Below are 23,350 nucleotides of genomic sequence, written 5' to 3'. Positions count from 1 at the left end.
TGCAGTGTTTAATACAATGAATATGCCCTGCTTCTCTGATATTACTGCTGGCACAATTTAGCCCTATATAAAAACCAGCTCAAAATGCTTGTTTTACAGCAAAGCAATTTATTCACAGTTCTAAGCATCTCGCAGCCTTTTTTTAACTCGTTGAATAATCCTTTTAGGTTGCCCATAAAGCAGGTGAAATGCTTCTGCTGCAGTCCTAAGGCAGAACACAGGCTGCATAAATAGCATATAAATTACTAGGAATACAAAATACACATACAGTAATACATACCTACAAAGGCAAATTCATACTGACAGGACTGCAGTGTGTGCTTATCAGCAGCAAAACATCTCGGGGAAAAAAAAAAAAAGTGGCTTTATATTGAAATTTTGTATATATTTCTCTCTATTTAAACACTTAAATACTATTTTTTGCATGTTCTAAAGCCCAGATGCAGGCTCCTTTTTAATGAGCCTGCCTGCTTAAACATTTATTAGCTTAGAGATGTATAGTTTTCATAAAGCTGGCTGATTCTTTTTGCAGAATATCTTTGCAAAAAAAAAGCTTTTTTTTTTTTTTTTTGTGTACATGGCCTCAGTCCTTGCAACCTCCTAGAGAGTCTGTCAAGGCACAACTTAAAAGCTCGTTCAGGCGACCATGACCCCCTGCTAGCAGATTGTCTGCCTAAAAGGTAAGGGAAAGCTAAAAAAGAAGTAGAAACTTAAAAGTAGCTTCTCAAAGGCTGCATAGATCTTTTTTTTTTTTTTGTTAAACCTAAAGTGTTTAAAAGCTTTAATATTGATGGCCTGTCAACTTTGTCCTGATTCTTTGGCTTTCAGTTAAAAGGTTTTTGTTGTTGTAGCTTATGCAGTTGCTCTGTTGCTATGGAAACGTGACATCAAAATGACGTTTCTCTGTTTAAAAGCTTTTAACTAAATTCCTGCCTGTCAGATGTAGGCCCCATTTTGTGCACTCAAGCTTCAAGCTGTTGCAAAAAGGTTTCATATGTTCTGTTGTCATTCAAATTCTTTATCCACATATGCATGTCTTGCACTACAAAAAACCTAAACTAAAAACTCAATCTATATTAAGTGTCCTCTTTTAAAACCCTTTTAGGTCAGTCAGCAATGGCTGCAGCAGAAATTCCCAGTTACATTGTCTCCTCTCAGACTGAGAAACACAGGAGGGCCAGGAACTGGACTGATGCAGAAATGAGAGGTTTAATGCTGGTTTGGGAAGAATTTTTTGATGAGCTGAAACAAACTAAAAGGAATGCCAAAGTTTATGAGAAAATGGCTAACAAACTCTTTGAAATGACTGGAGAAATTCGCCACGGAGAGGAAATAAAGATAAAAATTACAAATATGACATTCCAGTACAGGTAAGCTTCAGTTCATTCTTTTTATTTTAAGAGATTTTAGCAGGGACGGCGCAGTGATTTTTGCCTTTCAGAAAGAAGTCTCCTGGAGGAAATCTGTCGATAAAAGATTAAAGATTGTTCATATCGCTTTTAAAATTCTCTCTTGCCAATGCTGTTACGTCATTGTTAATTTGTCCCCCCCATTTCATGTCAAACTCTGGACAACTTTGTTACTTTAAAATTAGCTGGCACTGTTATGATGCAGAGGGTTGGAAATGTATTTAATGGGGAAAAGAGATTTTTTTTTTTTGGTCTTTGCTGAGGGGACTGATTGTGTTAGCTTGGCAGCCAATTCCTTGCAGTGAAACTCCTGCAGTTTCAAGTGGCCACTGAGGATCGGAATTGCAAGGCAAAGTTAAAAAAAAAAAAAAGAAGAAAACTAGAACAGAATAATGTTTGGGGGGGCTGATGCTCCTTGATTTTGGTCTCGTGAGTTGAAGGGTTACACTTCACGGGGCCAAGAATAATTGAATGTCTTATTACTGAGTGACACACATTGCTATAATTATAAGCAGCAGCAGTGAAAGAACTATTATATCTGCAGAGAGAATCAATGTGCACCGTCAATACTGCTCCAAAGGAGTCGGGGGGAGGGCGGAGGTGTCTATGAGGGGATGATAAAGAACAGGCAAGCAGTCAGGAGGGGAAGTTGGCTTCAGAAAATGTGAGGCATTCGTGGATTTGTTGTTTGCAGGGAGAAAAATAATTAGAACTTAACAGAAATATTTCCATTTTTTTCCTCTTTTTTTTTTTTTTTTTTTAAATTCTTATCTCTGCGAAGCACAAACTGCCTCATACTGGAAATCCTGAGTGGTGATTTGAGCGAGGTGCTTGTAATGCAAGAAAATCAAATATGTGACTCTTTTATTTAATCTCTCCTCAAAGCTCATATTAATAATAAAAAAGGTTATTACAGCAGGCAACCATGTTAAAACTGCTCGCTTTTCTGTAAGGCACCCTTACTGTATTTAATGCAGAGACTGCTCATCAAATAGAAAACTAGGGAAAATCCTGTAAACCCCTTAACTTGGAATGTCCTTCTACATTTCTATGATCCACAAGCATAATGTTTAACATCATTTGCCATAATATTAAACCTGATGTTTTGTGGCAAATCCTAACATCTCCAAAATGTTTTACCAACCCTGCTGTAATCTCTCCAGTTTCCTTCACCCAGACTGTAGATGAGAAAGCTGGAAGTAAGATAAATTTTTGTCCAGCATCACCCAGCAATTCCCACTCAGATGCAGATTTGGGAGTTGCAGGCTAGCAGGCTTTTGCTTAGTCTGCTAAATCTGCAGTCCTCCCTGCTGGGAATTGCATCTCGGCACTGAGATTTCACAGGTGTCTGTAGCAGCAACACTGCACGATAGTTAAGTGCTGTAATTGCCAAGCGGAATAGGTTATTTCTGTCAGCCTTTGTTCTAAATTTACAGTGTTGTCATCCATCAGAGAGTCTCATTTTTTTCCTAATTAATGTTTTTACTTTAAAGTTGCGCTGGGGGAAGGGAAGAAATAAAATCACTCGCATGCATGCACAGTGTGTGTGAGAGAAACCACACTTCTAAGAAATATCCTTCTATTTCTGTGAACTTCTAAGATTGCTTCTGTTGCATGTTGTCAATCTGCTTTTCTATATTGCAGTGCATGGCAGCTCCCTGCTTATTGATTGAGATGCTAATTTAGGAGAGTTAAAAACTGCCTTGTGCTGTCACAGAGCTGTTTCATTTTGTGCTCTGGAATATAAAATGCATCTTCTTGTTTTTTGTTCACATGCCTGTGTGCTTTGCTGTCGAGGTGAGGTGGTATGGAGAACAGGGGCAAGCAGAAGCTGTTACTCACAATTTCTAGTTTTCTGGGTACTTTTTGGTGGTGTGTGAGGATGGGGAAGGTTGTGGTGAAACTGTAAATTATGTGAGTGGCCACCGACTGCTGCTGGCTTTGCTGTGAGGCAGCCGAGTGTTAGGACACTTGAGGAAGATGCTTTATAGGACACGTGAGGAAGGTGCTTTACATCACTGCATTTCTGAGCATCATTGCTGCCCTGTGGCACAAACTGCAGAGGAAGGTCCTGAGAGTGGGATAATGCTGTATTTTGAGATAATACTTTGTAAAGATTACATTGGGTTAGTGCGTGTGACATGGGAGAACTCAGTAGCACCAGTAGCAGGAGTGAGGAGGGGTGTTCTGCACCTAGGAGCTTATTTCTGCACCCACTTCAGGATCCTGTCCTTTAGGCAACTCTGAACAGTGCTGCAGGGGTGGAGTGGCCTCTGCTCTTCCTTTAACAGAAATAAACTGCATTAATTATTTAATCAGATCACATTATTTACCTAAGTGTCACAATTTCATAAAGGAACATAAAACCTCTGTCAAACAAATTACTACACATACATATATGGATGAATACATATGTGTACTTTTTCCATAAAAGGAAAAAGCAGTACTTGAATATTTCTACTAGTCTTTTTAACCAAGTTCAGTTTTTAAAAGTGCTGTCACTGTGTGGCTTATCCTGGCACATCTGTTGAAATAGGTATTCAGCACGCAGGGTGCTGAAACAGAAAGCAGTGAACATGTTTATAATGGTGCTCTCCAGTCTGAGGATCCCATGGCATTCTAAGAGGCAGTTCAGTAAATGTTTTCTTTATTCTGCTTAGTGCAAGCCATTCGTTGAGTAGAAGGTGTCCAAGTCAGGCAAACATATGCACAAGTAGGGCAGGAGTGTTTCTTGGCCAATAATTATTGCAGTTTCTGCAGCAAGTGCAGCCTGCATGGGTGTGTACAGTGGCAGGGGGCTCAGAAGGGGCTCCCACCCCAGGGATTCACCCTGGATCTGGGTGTGTTTGGATCCCATGTGGGATTTGTGCTGCCGGGTAATGTTACCTCAGGTGTAGCTCAGTGTGCATGAGCATCTCTCACATAAGCAATTTTAGGGTGTTCATATCCCATTCCTCCAGATCTGAGGTGAAAACATTATTCAGGTGTTAAAATGCCAAACAGAAATTTATTTTATCTCATTATTTCCTCCTTGAATTCTTGTGTTTATTTCTGCCTGCCCTATACTTCAGCAAGGTGACAAGAGAATGAGAAGATGTTTAGAGAACAGTTAGTCTGAGCTGTGAAAAGCTTTCTTTATTAAGAGAAGTGTAAAAAAAAAGTTTGTGAATGCTAAAGGAATTTCAGAGATGCATACAAATATGCACTATTTTTCAGAATGTAAAGCAGATTTTTTTTGCCATAATACAAGATTTATATACATTTATAAGAACTACAAGGCAAGAAATGCAAAACTAGTTGAAGTCATATAAATCTGTATTGCACTGCAAAATTAGCACATGGAAATATTGCCACTGAAAATCATTGACACCAAGAGAGCAGCAGGTTGTTTTAATATTATTATTATTTTTACTAAAGATTAGATTTATTAAATAAAAAAACAGATGTTGTTTGTCTTCCAATTAGGTAGAGTTATGAAAGGCAGCGAGTTTCAGGATATTACTGGCTGTTGATGGAAAAATAATCATGTGTTTTTATGGGTGAATGTGCCCTCAAAAGCTGTCTGTCAAAATCATTCTTGAAGTATGCAGCACTGACCTTTGTCAGAAGAGAGTGAGACAATGGACTGAGCTGGCAGTGATTCCTGTATTCCTCTGCATTACTGTAGTCCAAGTGCATTTGGAGGAAACTAATCAGGGAAAAATATACCGTGACCTGAAGTAATTCTTACTGGAGTCTCAGTGTATTAAGGGACCATTTCATCCACTGTGGAAATTGACTGGGTGGAAAATTCTGCACAACACCATAGGTGGAAGGAAAATTCTTTCTGCAGGTGTATTTGAGTAAAGTTCTGCTTTTAGGGATTGCTGTAAAATCTGAAATATCTGCTGTGGATAGACAGCCACCAGGTTTTTAATGTTCTGCTTCAAAGACACCTGTGTGGTGAGCTGCATGAACCTCCCCATTTATCCATCCTAGAAGGAAAGGCTGAGTCAAGCTTCCTGAAATTCAAAGTTAATCTTTCACATGTGCTGGTCATCAAAAGTTTTCCTGAGATTAGTGTGCCAGCTCTTGAGGTTTAGCATCCCTTCGAGTCTGTGCCCAGTTCTGTGTGTTGTGCAGCCTTCTTGGGGCTATCAGCTCATGTGAACCTGTAATTATTCCTTCTAAAAGAAAGCACTGTCCTGTCACTGCTAATGTGCTGATCTCACTGTGCCACAGTGCTCTGTGACTGCTGTTATCATATTGCCACTGACACAATACTTATAAAAAGGAAGCACAGCTTGCACAGTGGTCCACAGTTTTGACTGATTCCTTCTGATGTTTAAAAATAAGAACTGTGTGAATGCAAATTTATTATTTTCAAAAACATCACCCTCCCCAAAGCCTAGAAAACAGGATGCAGCTGTTGCTCTTTGATTTGAATCGCAGTCAATTAATGTTAATGATTGGTAAATTTGAATCAGTCTCATGATTTGAATGAAAGAGTAGTCTAATTTTTTATTTTCATGTGTACATGATAGCAATTAAACATTTTTGCTTGTGTAATCCATTGCTATACTCTATGACATTATGCAACTGGAAAATTTGACCTCTGTTACAGCAAATGATAAAATATGAGTGCAGCCAAATTACTGCAAAAAGTTGAATACTTTACTATCTTTGTCTTTAATTTCAATAATTTATGGCAGATGCACAACTTAGCATCGTACTTTCATCGTCCTTCTTTTCCTCACCATTGATTGGTTCACAAACAGTTGCTATTTATTATTTATTTTGAAAGCTTTTCCTAGAAACCCCAGGAGATGGATCTTGTATCCATTCCTTAAGGCAAGTAGTAATATCAAATGCTGCAATAATAATAAAAAAGCAATCCTGCTTTGAGCAAAGTCTAAAAAAATAAAGCAAGTTATAGATTGCTTGCTTTTTGCTGACTAAATAATGATGATTTTCAAAAAAACCAAAACCTTTTTAGAATATAATATTGTGATAGTTTTTCTTTAGAGGGTGGATTAATAGGTACGGAGAACAAAGTCTGAAAAAAGGTCAATGGCAGCACAAATGACTCAACAGTTGTCTCAGTCTATTCAGGGGAGCATTTTGGCAGTGGGATCTCAAAGTCCATTAATTTATTCACTTCTCTGGAATAAGACAAGCAATCACCTTTCAAATTAACTCAGTTGGCATGCTTTGGGTATTTGTCCACTGGAAATCTGACTTTGATCCCTGAGTTTTTGGAGAGAGTTCTCAGTTGCCTCTGCTCTCAGCTGGATTTTAATAGAGCCTCATGAAACAGCAACAGGTCCAGATAAACTCAGTGTGAATTTATTTTGCAAGCTCTGCTGACTTTCTCACTTACCTCTGTTTCTTACCTCATTTTTCCTGCATGGCTGCTCCCTCAGGCAGTGATGTGCCCAATTGCAAAGTGTTAATGTTTGGCTCATCTTGCTCTCTCATTTCTGGACTATTGCATTCCAGCCTTCCTATTGTCCTGTTTCTTTTAACATCCCCATGTTTCATTAAAACAAACAAAACCCCAATTCTATCTCTTGGAAGCAGCTAAGGTTGCTGTGATGAGTTATGCTAATGACTGAGGGCAGTAAATTAATCTCTGCTTTAGACTCCAGTTTTTCCAAGGTTACATTTACCTCAATGCAGGCAAAAGCTCTCAACTGTCTAACTAGGTTTTCTGGACTTCTGGCAGTTGTAGAAAAAAATATTTAAAATTCAGTAAATCCTGGAACTCGATATTAGTATTATGAAGGTAGCTATTTGGTTTGTTTTTACCAGAAAGCTAAACCATCAACACTATTGCAGTCAATGGTCTCCCTGTTTACCTCCACCTGCAGCATTTCTGCTTCTCTTCCAAAGGACTGACAGACACTCCCTTTTCCCTTATCTTCTCATCTCTTTCCTTGTTTCATCCTTTTTTTCTGTGTGTTTGAGCCAGACTCCATATAGGTAGATGATTGCTGCTGGTGCTGCTTTTAAGCTAACAGTTCTCTTGTCTCCCTCCTGGTAGTGATCCCTTTTATTTAGCTCAGAGCTAAGGTAAGCAGTCAGAAGTAGAATTAGTATCCATTCAATGCATTTAGAGCCAGAGAAATACCTGCATTTATATAACTGCAACTCTACAGCTCTGTGAGCAGACAATAAACAACAGCCTTCCTTCCAAATTGTCATAGTTCTGTAAGAAAAGGGGGTCTGGGTACACAGCTGAGCTCAAACAGCAACAAAAAGGTACCAGCCTACTCAGGCAAAATGTCTGCTCCTGGAAACTTTCTATTGAATCATAGTACAGCTCAGGTTGGAAGGGATCTTTAAAGACCATCTCTTTCCAACCCTTCCCATGGGCAGGGACACCTTCCCTAAACCAGATTGCTCAAAGCCCCATCCAAACTGGCCTTAAACACTGCCAGGATGCAGCATCCACAGCTTCCTGGGCAATCTGTTTCAGTGGTTCACCACTCTGATTAAAATTTCTTCTTATATCTAGTCTGAATCTACAATAAGGTCTTTCCAGAGCTTTCTCTTCCCCAGGCTGAGCAATCCTGACTCTCTCAGCCTGTCTCCATGGCAGAGCTGCTCTGAGTATTTTTGTAGCCTTCCAGGTGGGGTCTCAGGAGAGCAGAGGGGCAGAATCCCCTCGCTCAGCCTGCTGGCCATGCTGCTTTTGCATGGTTGGCTTTGTGGGCTACAAGCACATTGCTCATGTCCAGCCTCTCGCTGACCTGCACCCCCAACTCCTTCCCTGTGGGACTGCCCTCAATCTCTTCATCCCCCAAACTGTAGTTATACCTGGGTTGCCCCAAAAATCACCACAGGATGATTTAATGGAAGCAGATGCCAGCAGATACCCCAGGCTGAGGGGAGTTGGTGTCTGTATTTCAGCCTTCACTGCCCCCCACATGTCCCTGTGGGGTGTGCCTGCAGCACAGTTGTCAGAAATACCAGCAGTAGGAAAGGACTGAGTCAGGAATCATCTCTGAGACTTTGTGAAGATTGAGAGAAGTCTCTAGGGACCAGAAAAAGGCTGTTGAATCTTCAGAAAGGCAGGAACAGGAATTAAGAGTTCTTCCCTTCAACTCCTTAGAAGATCATTGAGCAAGAAGTTTTGGAAGCAATTTCCAGGCATGGAAAGGAGAAGGTGGTGACTGGTGGTGACTGGGAATTACCAGCACTGAATCACACCTGACTGACCTGCTTGCTTTCTTTTTTAAAGGACTAGATCTGTGGATGAGGGTAGAGTAAAGTATTGTCTAGCTCACAGTACAACCCTTTTGACTCAGTCTCCAAGAACATCCTAGTATCCAAGCTGGGATGTTACACTGCAGGGGAAGGACTACCAGCTGGCTGGAAGACTCTGGATCTCTGGGCACAGAGTAGTGTTAATGGCTTGTATTCCACCTAGAGACTCATTCCCAGTGGAGGACTGCAGGTGTTTTGTACTGGGACCTGCCCTGTTTAAAATCAACAATCCAAAGGTGAAGGTGGAATTCACTGGTTTGCAAATGATGCCAAACTGGGGCTGCAGTCTGCACCTGTGAGGGCAGGACTGGCACTCAGAGGGACCTGGGCAGGTTGAGAAATGGGCTGACAGGGGCCCCATCAAACTCAACAAGGACAAATGCAGAGTTCTCCTCTGGGATGGCCAAATGCTGGAACAGGAGGAGAAGGCCTGGCAGGGCAGCAGCTCTGCTGGTGGGGGGGGACCTGGCTGACACTGGGCTCAGTACAAGCCTGTTCCCAGAGTATCAGCTCTAAGCTTGTCCTGCCCTTTTTGACACAATGCTTTGCAGTCCTAAAGGCTCAAACCATGTCCCACAAAGTCTTATTGCAGCTGCTGGACTTGGCAGTGGCCTGGCTGAGATGTGGTCACCCCTGGCTTTTGCCACCTCTCCCCTGGGATGACTGACCACAGTGAATGCACTCCATAATTGCAATTCAGTTCTAAACCTCATAGCTTGAACACATTGAGAGTTTCAACACAGGCAAACAAATATGGCATGTAGGCTTGGCTACTAGCTTGTAGTGGCATAATTGATCTGTTTTTCATGCAAATAGCCTTAACAATTCAACTAAAAATAATATTAATTGATGGTTGTTGTCAGGCCTGTGTTTAGCTGTTTTCTCTCAGTGCTGGATGGGTGTGCATGTATTTGTAGGCTGTGCTCGATATTCTCTGACTATGAAATCTCAGCAGTAGGTTGTGAAATATGTATGAAATTAAAATTTTGAATGCATAGAGGGCATAAAAGTATAGATGGCTGTGAGGCTCTGCTTTGCAGGACTATGATGTGCATTTCTAAATAGCTGGAAAAGCTCATCAGACATTGCAAGGACAAGGAGAAAAGAATCCTTAAATGGCTTTAAAATCTAAGCAAATCTTACTGCCTTCTTTTCTCACTAGTGGGTTTCCCCTTACTCAAGGCTGACAGCATTTTAAAAGGAAGAACTTCAAGTTCTCACTTTTAAGTTTGGCACCATTGTTTTCATGTTTACATGTTATTTAATTCTACCCCTTGCAAGACTGGTGTGGGCAGGATGGATTCTGAGAAGGAAAAACCTGAAAGGCTTCAAGAAAAAAAGGGTGGGCCAGGTGTCCAGGAATAGTGGTTTTTGTTTTTTTGGTTTTTGGTTCGTTTTTTTTTTTTCTGCAAATGCAAACCTCTAGCTGTGAGAATCAGATTTGGTTCAGCTTTTTGTTAATTTGAATGAAATCTGGTTTATGGAAATGGGGCATCTGTCATTGGTCTTGCCTTTCCTGTTGTGTTCCCTTCCTGCATTTTGATTTAGAGTAACAAGATCCGAACTGGGAGAGGCAAATGAAAAGAAAGTTTGGGACTCTAGTTGGGCTGTGGAATTTCTTTGAGATGTATACTACATCTATATACCTCAGTTTCATATTTCTCAGTAAAAGAAAATAAAATAACAATGGGTAACTACTGAGATAGCAGTGAACTTGTCTGAAGACTGAATAATAAATCTCATAAGATACACATGAAGGAGAGGGTCATGGTTGATAGTACACTGTAATGTAATGTTTTTGTGCATGCTGTTTCTAATGCATTATTAACTGTTTTAGGGGTTTTTTTTTGTTTGTGGTTTTTTTGGGTGTGTTTTTTTTTTTTTTTTTAATAATGAAACACTGTACTTTTCCCTACCCTGATCTTTATTCTGTAACAAATGAACAGGTGTCTGTATGTCATGGTTGTTACAAGGATATTTACCAAGGCCTTTCAGGGCTTTTAAGCCGTATTAGAAAAAGGATATGCATTATATTTATAGCCACTTCATTATAGAAAATAAATATTCATTATAGAAAATAAATATTCATTCTTTAAAGCATGAAAGCACAGGTCTGCCCTCAGTTCTGTAAAGGCTGTGGTGTGTTGCTTAGTCCAGTTGTCAGGCACTGCTGTCAGATTGTTTAGTTGGGTATTCTATAAGGGAAAGAAAATTATTCAACCACCAACAAAATCCTGTTTCCATTAGAAGTTGTAATGTTCTTTATCTGTATTGAATTTCATTTGAGGGTTACATGCAACTTTTTGTAACAGGTCAAACCTAGGAAAAAAACCTAAAAGGCTTCACTGGAAGTTAAAGAAGAGAAGTGTCTAATTTTATTCTCATTAAAAGCATTCAGTTTGACTCCTAAATGTGACCAGAACAAATGTTTTGAGATAGATCTGTATGAAAAGTACTTTTTGTAGGAAAACAAGCTTTAATGTTGTGTGTCTTTTCTTACAGGAAATTAAAATGCATGACTGACAGCGAAACTGTGGCACCTGACTGGCCTTACTACAAAACCATTGATAGGATCTTATCCAAAGTGACAGACCACAGCGATGTGAAAATGCATGAAAATCAGCAGCCAGGTCCTTCTACATCTCAGACAGAGGCCTCGCAGTCTCCATCAGCCAAGTCTACACCTCTGTACTTGCCATACAACCAGTTTACATACGAAGGAAGGGAAGAATGCTTTGAAGATGAACATTCAGAGAGCTCATCAAGCTTGCTTTCTTACAAGCTGAGGTAGCATCTATTTTCCCCTCTTTTCAGGATTTTGCAGAATGAACTGAATTTGCTGTGTAAAGGGAACACCCTCACACATTTTTCTCTAACAGCTCTTGTATTTTTTCTGTAAATCACAAATGAGATCTGTTCCCCAATCTCAGTCACTTTGCTGAATTAGGGCATTTTCTTTATTCCTTTATGAAAGACTGGGAGGGAGTAGGAGAACTGGGCAAAAAGTTGTATATTATTGCCAAAACTCAGCATGCATGTCACGGCTCACATCAGGGAGAGTGTTCATAAAAGGAGTACAGGCATGTTCAAGAGAGTCCTGCGGTGCAATCAGAGATATAACATACTGCTTAGATGATTTTTGGCTTGCTCTAGTTCTGCTTTTGATATGACTATGAAATTTCTCTGGCTTCAGTTATTATTAAAATGGTGAAAAGATGCAAAATAAATATTTCTGTGGACACTGAAAAGCTGCTCATGCAGTTTGAAAGTACATTGCATCATTTTAAATACAATTGAGAATGTAATTTTTTTTCAAAGTAAATGCTAGTTTGAGATGCAAACATGTGATTCCTTTTTCTTTTTTTTTGGATATGATTGGAGTTCCCTGGAAGGCAGCATTTTAACAAAAGGCAGGGTTGTACTCTTGATATAAATTTCAGACTTTACTGGTCTCATTTTTCATCCAGAGTGGTGTGAAATAAGAGCTGATTACAGTTTTCTGGCAGAAAAAAGTTGATCCTAGAGATCCTTATCATGACTCTGTGAGGCTTTAACTGTAACAGTAAAATTACCTGTCAGTCATGCAACTGTAAAGATGATGAGCTGGAAGAAGAACCAACAGAGCAAGTTCGAGTTATTGATTCCAGACCCACTCTTGGATGAATAAAACTAAGTTAAATTCATTCAATCATTCAAGCATATAGTTATTGAATAACTGATTAATTTTAAAAACTTTTTATTTTTTTTGACAACGAATATTTACTAGGGTGTATAACTTTTGAACTATAGCAACCTTTTTGTTCACAAGCAACAATTTTCTTATCCTAGTCCATTGTAAGTAGTTGATGTTCCTGATACACAAACTTGCTTGACTTTAGGATTTTCAAACTCCACAGTCACATTTCAGATGAAATAACTTTATTCCCAGTTGGATTTACCATAACATTATTTAATATTTAATTAGAAGGTCACATTTCCACAAACATTGTGGAGTTTATTCACTCGACTACTTGATAACATCAGGCTCTTTAAAAATATTGGATGTTAAGTTTTTTTCAGTTTAGGGACAACTCCAGACAACACAGATTTTGTACCATAAGAGAGGACAGAGGTTGCTACACCAGGCTGCACTACAGAACATAGACATTCCTCACAGAGATCAAGTTAATCAACCCCAAACCCAATTCTGTTGTGCCCACAGTTTGCAGGTGGACTCTCATGTAGATGTTTCATTTACAGCTAAAATGGAAGCCACTAAAATCAGTCACTAAATTATAAGCTCTGGAAAATTTAGGCTATGATGCATTTTAGCCAGCATCAGGTTCACTGGTTTATTTATTTGTAACTTTATCCAAGGAAATACCCATACCTGTTCTAGTAAAAAGTATTTTAACTTTACTTGGCTAAATTTAGAAACTGCATCTCATTTAAATCTAGCCCCTGGTGGCACAGGCTGGCTTTCAGCTGGCTGCAAGTCTGGGCAGGCAATGCCACTCAGCCCCTGCAATGCTGCTGTGCCTGCTAGGAGTGGCTGATCTGGATGGCTCAGGAGGGTCTGGGAGCTGCAGGGAAGGGCAGGGCAGCTCTCAGGATGGCAGGACCTCCATAACTGTTAGAAATTCAGCCATGGTCTCACAGTCTCCACTACGAAAGAATTTTGTGCAGTATAATATTGTGTACATCACTTAACAGCAAGATTGTTACACAGTGAGAAGTTAAAATACAGTTCCCCTGTTTTAAAAGAAAAGGAGAAGCTGAGCAGTAGGTGCCACATGAGAGATCAGTGTAATATTCCAGGTGAGCATCGTGATTGGATTAAACATTAGAAACCACTTGTGATAATGGGGCATGTGTCTGGAAGGAGAAAAAGTGTTATTCCAATAGTCCTAGGGGGTTTGAAAAGCTTGTCCAGCTTTGACCTGTTTAATTTAGGCAGATGAATGAGAGCTGAGTAGGGAACCCTTTCTTGGCCAGAAGAAAATACATTGCTTGCTAGTGATACCACATGGGTTAAAATCACTTAGAGCTGCCATGTTAGACAAGGAAGTTAATTATTTTACTAATGGAAAATTATGAACTGAGGAAGCAATTTATAGCTTAAGCAATTAGTGTCTCATCCTGTATTTGAAAAACACTTTGAAATAGCCAACACGAGAGAAAAGAAGTAGCATAAAAAATTTGGGTCTATCTTGGCTATTTTATCAACGCCTTTGCCTCTGAACAGCAGACAATTGATCCAACAGATTCAAAAAAAGAACAAAAGACAATTCTGGGAATTGAAATCAAAAGAATGTTTTTGGTCCTGAATTTCCCTATTTTGAAAAACACACACTCATGTCTATATGAAAATACAGATGTGTTTTGCAGCTGTAAATTTTACAACTTACATTACAGGGTTTTTTCTTCAGTAATAAAAATTGTAATGTTATGGCAACAATTGATAGGGAAAAAACTTTCAAACAGTAGTTCTCTCTAAATAAGTTTTAAACTTCTGAAAACTTTTCTGTTATTCCTTTAAACTCTCCAACACAGCTTTAGAGTGTCAGCTTTGTGTTTTTCACAGTATCTTTGAACATAGCAGGAGTCTACTTGGCTATATAAATTATAGCTTTAAAAAAATTCAATTGAATGTTTAGCTTTCATGATAGCAAAAAATGTCAAGTTTTGTACTTCAATCAGTACATATATATTGTCAAGCTAAAAATAGTTGAAACTGGTTTTCTTTGCATTCTGTTTGAAAAACTTTGAGTTCAGGACCTTCTTACAAAACCTAAATTTTGCTGGTTAGTGATAATACAATTAATGTGAGATAAAATTAACTTGAATTTTGTTTCAAGTTTGTAGATGAGGGAAACATTTGGAATCCCTTTAAAGGGGTGCATGTAATTGCTTACACTTCTCTGACACTGTTATATAGTACAAAACATCTGACAATAATAGAATTATTCTATTATGGTCATAAAATATAATGCAATGTGGTGGAGTCTTGTACTGCAGCTTAAACTTTTAAAATCCAAATGCCTGACACCACTATACATGACTTTTTATCTAATTGAAAACAGTGGTTTTTCACCCTGTGGATTAATTTATGGTCTTTGTTTTCATAGTAAAATAATGACAGAACATATTTATACAGGCTGTGAATGCAGTTCAGCCTTCATGTGTTCTGCTATTTCTATTGTACTGAAAATGGGGGTGAAAGAGTTACTTTCATAGATTAAAAGACAATAATAAAACCACTGTGCTCTTTAGTCTGACTTCTTGTTAGATACCACTTGAATTTGGTCATTTTTTATGTGGAGCCCAGAAATATTATGGAGAGGGTTCTTCCCTCAGCAGGGCACTTCTGCACTCAGGAGCCCCCTGTCTCTGCTGTCCTCCATTTCTTTGTTTCTATGATTTGTTTCACTCTGGGAAATACCAAATGTCTGGTCTAGTCCTGATAAATACAGAAGATGGAGAATTCACTCTTCCCTTCTTTCTAGTGATAAGGAAACCCTTGTTTAAACCACTCCCTTGTTTCTAATGTGAATTTAGTGAATGAAACTTTCAGATGTTACTTCTGCTTACCTTTCTTTTCAGTATATTGGAGAACCTTTCAATATTTTTTTCTTTCTGGCAAGGTGGTTGTGTGCCATGATTGTACTGTCTGGTATTTTTAAATGTAGATTTTAGAATTAATTTGCTACAGAAAGTTTACACAGGAAGAAAAAGTAAGACTTGGTAACATTAACTAGCCAAGATATGGATTAAAAGAAGTGCATTAAAACTTGGTGATGATACTAATTTGGGAAACAACATATTTGGCAAAGACTTTACTATTTCTAAAATTATGCTATGGCTATTTAAATCTGAATGGGCATGATCTACAAAGAAGTTTGAGCTTTAGGCTATGTGCATTATGTAGTGCATCTTAACTCATTGTGCAGACTTGTTATCCTAGCAAGGTGCTTTGCCCAGGCTCCAAGCCATTTGTGGTTCTTTTCTGTGCTTTACTTCAAAGATGAGTCTCATTAATCCCTGAATGCATTTGAATGATTGAATGAGCCTAGTTTACCAGAAGATCCAGGTTGCCTCATCCTCAGTCCTTATGTTCTGAATATCTTTATATAATCTCTAATATTAATGTTGATTATATCCAGACCATTGTTAATTATTTTACAAAAGACATGGATTATGGAGGTCTACTCGGATTTATATGGATCTAAAAAACCCCAAACCAGTGAGAAACAAGTTTTAGGTGTTAAAAGCCATAAATTCTAAGAACTGATGGTACCTGAGACCTGTTTGCCATGAAGAAGTCAGAAATGAGGAATTCTTGTTAGGGTTTTGTGAAGGTAATACATTTTGATAAACAGAGAGCTCTTTGTGTTCAACTCCTGCTTCATTAATTATTCACACATGTCCCTGAAACAAGCTGTATTGGATAAGTGTAAGCAATCAATCAAGGAAATTTTAATTGAACAATGAATTAAATTGGTATTAGGTAGGCAGACAGCAAATGCATTTGAGACTTGCCTAATATGTTTCCTGATTGTATCTGGAGGTTTTGCTTTGTTCCCCCTCATGTCCATTACACACAGTCATTTCTGCTCAGTCTCCTAGGTGAGATGGAACAATTTCTTTCCCTTGTTTTGCTTCCTTGGATTCCTGCCTGCCTGTTTTAGAGCATAGCAGGGAAATAGCTTTGTGAGGCTCTGTTTGGAAAGTGGTCCCAGTGCCAGAGCCCTTCCACACTTGGTTCATGTGGTCAGAGGAATAACAATGCCAATCTCTTGTATACTCTGCCATAGGCACTGCAAGCCCAGCAGAAGAGTACCAGCAGATTGTATTTGAGGTCCTTACTTCTCTAGACCCTTCTTTCCTGAGATTTCCCTCAAAATCTACCTTCAGAGACTAGGCTTGGCAAAGAAGGAGGTGCTCCTTCAGCAGCTTGTGGATGCTGTCAGGATCTGCTGCATCCCTGTTGTCACAGAGGTGTTGGCTGCACAGGAACACACCATGCAGAACAGGCATCAGGAACTGGTTGATGCCACAGCCATCATCAGTAGATCCTTATTCTTGTGCCCATACACTGGCAAAGGAGATATGTTCCTAGCTGGAACTGTTTGAGGATACTGGTGCTGCTTGGGTTACTTGGTGCTGAACCCATATTCCTTCTTCTCTCTTGAATTTGTTATAAAAAATTACTGACAGAGGGGTCTCTGACATGCTGCCCAAGACATCTAGAACTTCTCAAGAAAGATGGCTCAGAATTTGAGGAAACACTTCAGTATTCAAATAACTCATCACTGGATGGGCATCACTGGACATTTGACATTGTTTCATGTTGCAAGTGCTCTTTGCTTGTAAATGAGATTCTTTAGAGCCTTCTTTTGTAGGGCCCTTCTCAAGAGCTCCCTTTCAGCAGCAATTCTGCAAGAGGAGAGGATTTTATGTGCCAGTTCCTTACTGTGAACTTGTGACTGACCACAGAACCCTTTCAGTATCAGTCAGTGGAGAGAAAATGAGATTGGGACCATCACCAAAGCTTGGGCTTTCTGAAAATTTCTGAAATAAGTATTTCTTTTCAATGAAGGCTAATTATAAAGTTGTGTTTGTTACTGTAAACAAATGTAGGGAGTACTTGGGAGACCTTGAAGAGTCCTTGGGTCATTGCTTTTGGGAGCACTTCTCTGTGCTAAAACACAGTTCTGAGCTAGCACTCTTCAGTGAGTATTTTTTAGTTATTAGCAGACTGCAGATACTGCAGACACAGTAAAAATTTGCTGCTCCTTTCTCTCTGGAGCTGTGCAAGGCACTTACTGTCTTGGATGTATGGTTTCATGTCTTACAGTTCTTTGATGGATTTAACTGAAAAACGGGTAAAACCCTTTACAGACTCTAGGAAAACACTTCAAAGATTCTTTTCTCTTAAAAATAAGGCTTATTTTAGATCTTTCAATCTAAATCACTTCATCTTGGTTTTTTCATGTTTTTTTTTTATGGTTTGGTTTTTTTTGTTGTTGTTGTTCTTGTCTCAGTGTAAATTGAAATCCACATGGTGGCTACTGTTACCAAGAAAGACACACAATACTCAGTGCATCTCAGTACCATTGACAAGCCTCAGATTTTCTCTCTCATTCCTTGTTAAGGACCATTCTCACCAGTGCTTATGTTGGCAACACACAAGCCCTCTTGTGGAGTGAGCTCGTACTGGTTTCAAGACAAGAGGTTTTACCACAGCTATTTTCTAGCACTGTATGGTGAAGAGAACAGAGATTCATCAAGTTTCCAACATTTGAATCCTCTGTGAAGACAAGTTTAAATTCAAAAGATAATTTTGGCTAAAATTGTATCACCACTTCAGAAAGTTTCTTGCTCTGCCTATCAGAAAGCAAGCATTCTTTGTGAATGTGGCTGCAGTGATGGGAACCTTGGAATAACAGATTCAGTGCTGTCCTTAGACAACAGATCTGCTGTAGATCTTTTCCACTTTCTTGACCTCTTTGAGAACCACATTTGAAGTAATTCTGGCCCTTAGAGTTAAGGGAAACAAACAGAATTTAGTGTTATCCAAGACCCATTCTCAAAGGATTGTGAGACTGATAATTTCAGTGACCTGCAGCAAGCTTGACCCACAGTTTGGGCAGACCCACAGTTTGAGCAGAGCAGTATTATTTTCACATATATGATGCCCCAAATCAAATATGCTATATAGAACCAGCAAAGCTGAATTTATTGTATACCTTCCAAAGTAGATAGTATCTCACCCTTTTCGGGTCGCTGCACTCTTAAATGTCAAAGGGCTTGTGTCTTTTTCTTATATTTGCATTAAGCCTTTCAGGTGCTAAGGATTGTTTATCTCTCCTGCTGACAGATCTGAATGTCACAGTGGCTGCTGCACAAAGCCTGTCAAGTAGGATAAGAACATGAATCAAATTATGATACAAATCTGTCACAGCTGAGTGACCTCAGCCCCCCCTACCCTTCTTCACATTAATAAAAACACATTTCTCAAGAGTTCAAGTTATCCTTATTCAAGGATGTCTTAAAATCTGCAGCAGGTTGACATGGCATTCTAGTCACAACTGTACTATCTCATTATTGCTTTTCACCTAGAAAGGATACTGCATTTGGCAGAACATGACTGAGATTGCTGTTTGTGTCAAGGGACTTCCAAGACACATCATCAGATATCTTTGATGTTGGGGACTCCAGTGTGGAGTTACAAAAAGTGTAAATGAAGACATGGTCTTTCACTTAAAGTTAGGAAAGGAGTTATCCAGTTCTAACTGGAGGTTCCTCAGATGTGTACACTTACACATATGCCCTTTTTCCTCTTTCACAGTTTAGCATGGTTCCTTCTTAGGCTGCAGGTTAAGAGACACAGATCTGCTGTGTGTGCTCTCACTTGTATGCCACATGGGCTGCTTTTGACTGCGTGGCTCTGTCACCCCAAGTTAGAACATGTGACCTTTACACCTTGAGAGCACTGTTTTTATTGCCATGTTTATCTCTCTTCCAAAACAGAAACCCAGCATGATAAAGCATAGAGGAAATTCTTAAAATGTTCCCCAAACTCCACATGGCAGCTCTGCATATTTCACACGAGGATGTCCATTGCCCTTCTCTGGACACACTCCAGCCCCTCAATGTTTTTCTTGTCGTGAGGGGCCCAAAAATGGGCACAGGACTGGAGGTGTGGCCTCACCAGTGCTGAGTACAGGGTGACAGTCACTGCCCTGGCCCAGCTGGCCACAGCACTGTTGATCAAGGCCAGGTGCCATTGGCCACCTGGGCACGCCTGGCTCATGGTCAGCCACTGTCAACCAGAACCCCCAGGTATTTTTCTGTCTTCTCAGACTTTTGTGTTTATAATGTTTTGTGGTGGAATATAAGAAAAAGAGTGGTCAGTGCCACTGCTGTGTCTTGGCACAAGGGCAAATTCTGAGACTCATATTCTGGAGTGGGACCAGCCTTACTGATGCAATGCTGCAAGATACTACCACATGTAACCCTGCAGCACTTTCTCTGGATTGGGATGGTTATAGCAGCTTTAAAATTGGAGTTTCAATGGCCACATAAGCCAAATGTCTCTCCCAGTACAGTGTATAAATTCAGTGTGTAAGACATGTCAAGATAAAAAAAAAAAAAGCCTGGTATTCTCAAGGGAAATTTCTTATTAAAAACATTGAGATGTAAAATCTCTTTTTTTTTCTTTTTCTTTTATTTTCTTTTATTTTTTTACAATCTGCAACATTATTCAATAATGTATTAAATACTTATGTTGTGGCACAAACTTGAGAGGGAATTTATTGGATAACACAGGGATTTATAAATATGACTAGGCAGTAGCTTGGCCAAGAATATGCTATTGAATTTTGGGTTCTTTCTTTTTATAAATATGACTCTAATTCCTAAAAAATATTCACATTTCAGAGCTGAAGAAAGACCAGTGAAGAAAAGAAAAATGCAAAACTGCAGTTTCCAAAAGAAGAAGCTAAAATTAATGGAAGCCATGTTGGAAGAACAAAAGAAGTTGAGTAGAGCTATGGAAGAAACCTGTAGAGAAGTGCGCAGGATCCTGGATCAGCAGAACATCATTCAAGTTCAAAGCTTACAGTTACAGGAGAGAATGATGAATCTACTGGAGAAAATGATCTCCAAGTCTAATGTGTAGTTTCCGTTGTGAATGCCTCTGAGTTTACTATTGCTATTATAGATAACCATTTATTGCACACCATATGTGTGTCTGTTGCCCTATTCCCAGGTTTTCCATGGAAATTAAAACCCTAGTGTAATCCTAGTTCAGAAAAGAAAACATAATGCAGGGTGAGAGCTATCCAGTATGATAAAATTAGTGCAATATATGCCTAAGTTGAATTATTTTTATACAGAAAGGTTAAGGGATAAATAGCTCGGGGAACTGAAGTACTATTTATGCCTAAGTCAGGTATTGTTTTGCAAACAGTGGTGCTGTATATTGCTTCACATCAAGGACTGCAGCTTAATCTGTTTTAGGAGAGTGAAATAGTGCATTTCTAAACATGGTTATTGCACCTTGACTTTGCTGATGATTAAACCCTGTTTTGAAACATATGCCTGATCATATAAGTGACCTATGGTTCTTGTAAAGAGCTAGTTGGGACCATGAGATACATAATTTTAAACTCCATGCCTGATATGAATAGTACTCTAAAGTATGAGGGTAAAAATAGTCTATTCAAATACATTTTTGATATAAAAACAAACGCCCCAAACCACCTTCCTATATACTGAATACTAAAATGTATAGAAGATACTTGAAGTTGCTTTTGATATTAAACGTTTAATTTTTTTTCATTATTAACTGGAATCTGTTGACTTAACAAACAACCAGCAATGAAAACTTTCATTTATTCTCTATCACAAAAGAAAAGTATTGTACTGTGTGTATATACATATATATATAATGTCTATCAAATGAAATAAAGAAAAAGAAGAAACTTACTGCTTATTGGTGGGCAGATAGTGTGCCTTGGGGCAGCAAAGGGTACTGGGAATGATAAGCACGGTGAGAGGTTCACAGTCACTGATGGCTGGGTGAAGATCCGCGGTGCTGATGCCCAGATGGACAGGGATGCACCACACGAGGGAGCCGCAGGCACGGAGGATGGTACCCAGGGGGCTCAGATGCAGCACCAGCTCGGGATGGCTCCTCCACGAAACGTGACATTTAAATAATCTTTCACTTAAATTCGAAAATTGGCCGGCACAATTTCCTATATGCCTTTTCCTTTTGTGTTCTCCTTAAAAAACCCGTATTTCTGCCTGTTTTACTGCAAGAGCAAAGGTTGGATTCCAATATAGAAGCTAAAGAATTAGTACAAGGAACTCAGGCCATTTTACATTTTCACTGTTGAATAATGTCCCCTCTTAAAACTTTGTCTTTGAAGGTGTTTGCATTCTCCTATATAATTTAATGTGTTGTTGCCTAAAGGTGAGCTAAAATATTTTAAATCCCTGACACAACAAATTAATCTCTAATTATGCTTGCTGAACAGGATGAAGGTTATACTCACCAAGCAAATTAATAATATGTGGAAATATTTCTTAGAAGGACCTCCAGGTATGAAGATTAAAAGTTATTAAATATCTAAATGTGGCCCATTCCTACTGATTTTAATTAATGATAACAGGATACGGCAAATGTAGTCAAAGACTGAACTTGGAGAAAATGGTGGCTACTGAAATATAAACAAAGTAACTGTCCCTCACCCCACCTTTACTACAGTGATTACACGATTGGAAAAATGCCAAGTTTCTTTTCTGATTCTACATTTCAAATGTACATCTGTCATGCATTCAGGTAGGCCACATGTTCAGTGCCTCCTGATACTTTAACTTGTTTACAGCAAGATATAAAGAAATTCTCCCCTGACTCCACGGGAATTAATGGTATTTACTCTTACTATCTACTTAAATCATATAGCAATTAAATCCAATTAATGAGCAGTAACAATGGCAGCACAGCTGAACCTTGTACTGTAGAGTAGGTATCCCCCCCTCCTTCCCTGTTATTAGAGCTCCAGATCTGTAGGAACACAAGAATGGAGAAAATCTCATTCCTTGCCTGCTACCACAAGGAACCATGTCATACAATCCCTTTTGTAAATGTGTGAACCTGTTTCTTAAAACGAGTTAGGTGTTTTGTCCCCAGAATTGCATGAAGATCTGCATTACAGACAGGTAAATGCAGTTTATAAAATTGCTTCTAGGATTGTTCCTGATTAATTTATACCAATTTTTTTCTTGTATCAACGCTGATTTTGTTGCTTTATATGGCATTTACTCTTGAGAGCTAGAGGTCATGCCCCATGCAACCCTTCTTCTGATGGATAATACTCTTTTATAAGGTAGGATTTTGATGACTGTTTTGCTAAGTTTGCTCTTTTGAGTTCATCCATTTTAAAAATGAGTGCCACAGCATTCTAGATGAGACTCCAAACGTTATCTTACATAACTGCTTTAAAGGACATGGTATTTTCTGGTGTTTCTGAGATTTTTTTTCCATATAAAACATCACTTCTAGTAGTTATATTTAGAAGTTCAAGTTTTAAATCATCATCTCTTTAACAAAAGGTTTTTTTCCCACCCTGCAGATTACCTGTGTTCTAGCCCTGTTTTTGCCTAGAGAGTGAATACAGCAAAGCTTTAGACAAATATTACAAGTTTTATGTATGACAGAACTTTTCTAATGCTTTTTGACAGGTTGAAAATTCCCCACCTACCCATAGTTTCCTTTTGCTGCTGCTCCTTTTGTTTCTGTAGAGATTGAAGGTTTACTTGAAAAAATAGTTTGAGTGTTTTTGAGGGGATTTATTTTTTTGTTTGAGGTAGTCACAGCCTCTTCCACTGTATGGGATAGTTAGCTGCAGGTACAGATATTTGAATGTTTGTGATATTCAGACAAATTATAACTTGAGAGACCTGCCTAGAATTAAAATTCTTGGTAGAATTCCTGGTTTTGCAAAACAGAGACAGACACTGCTGCTGTGTCTGTATGAGTAGGGAGCTGAGTATAATAAGTGTTCAAGGGGAGCACATGAGGAATTACCCAAGTTTATCATTTTAACTATGACATTAAAGGAACTCTCTCCTTCTAAAAGTGTGATCAAAAAAGAAAATGTAGCATAGGAAAACAAATTTCTTATTTTCAGGGCAGTAACGGG

The 23,350-nt window shown here is 38.9% G+C and overlaps 1 protein-coding gene across 1 annotated transcript; it reads left to right on the top strand.

Annotated features, from left to right (window-relative positions):
* Positions 1-948: 948 nt before the first annotated feature.
* On the top strand, positions 949-21,128 carry MSANTD1 (Myb/SANT DNA binding domain containing 1). The gene is made up of 4 exons (XM_054514644.1): positions 949-987; positions 1,106-1,370; positions 11,160-11,444; positions 20,079-21,128. The coding sequence occupies exons 2-4, from the start codon at positions 1,117-1,119 to the stop codon at positions 20,317-20,319; spliced, it is 780 nt and encodes a 259-aa protein (XP_054370619.1). The 5' UTR covers positions 949-987; positions 1,106-1,116; the 3' UTR covers positions 20,320-21,128.
* Positions 21,129-23,350: the final 2,222 nt, after the last annotated feature.

This window comes from Molothrus ater, chromosome 4, assembly GCF_012460135.2.
Source record: "Molothrus ater isolate BHLD 08-10-18 breed brown headed cowbird chromosome 4, BPBGC_Mater_1.1, whole genome shotgun sequence".
Lineage (NCBI taxonomy): Eukaryota > Metazoa > Chordata > Aves > Passeriformes > Icteridae > Molothrus > Molothrus ater.
Note: the sequence above shows the minus strand (reverse complement) of the source record. Positions and strands in the feature narration are given on the sequence as shown.

Bases quoted from the DNA above. Each gene is read 5' to 3' on its own strand.
- MSANTD1 (XM_054514644.1), top strand. From the start codon at position 1,117: ATGGCTGCAGCAGAAATTCCCAGTTACATTGTCTCCTCTCAGACTGAG. The intron at 1,371-11,159 runs GTAAGCTTCAGT...CTTTTCTTACAG, and splicing joins AATATGACATTCCAGTACAG to GAAATTAAAATGCATGACTG. The intron at 11,445-20,078 runs GTAGCATCTATT...TTCACATTTCAG, and splicing joins TTGCTTTCTTACAAGCTGAG to AGCTGAAGAAAGACCAGTGA.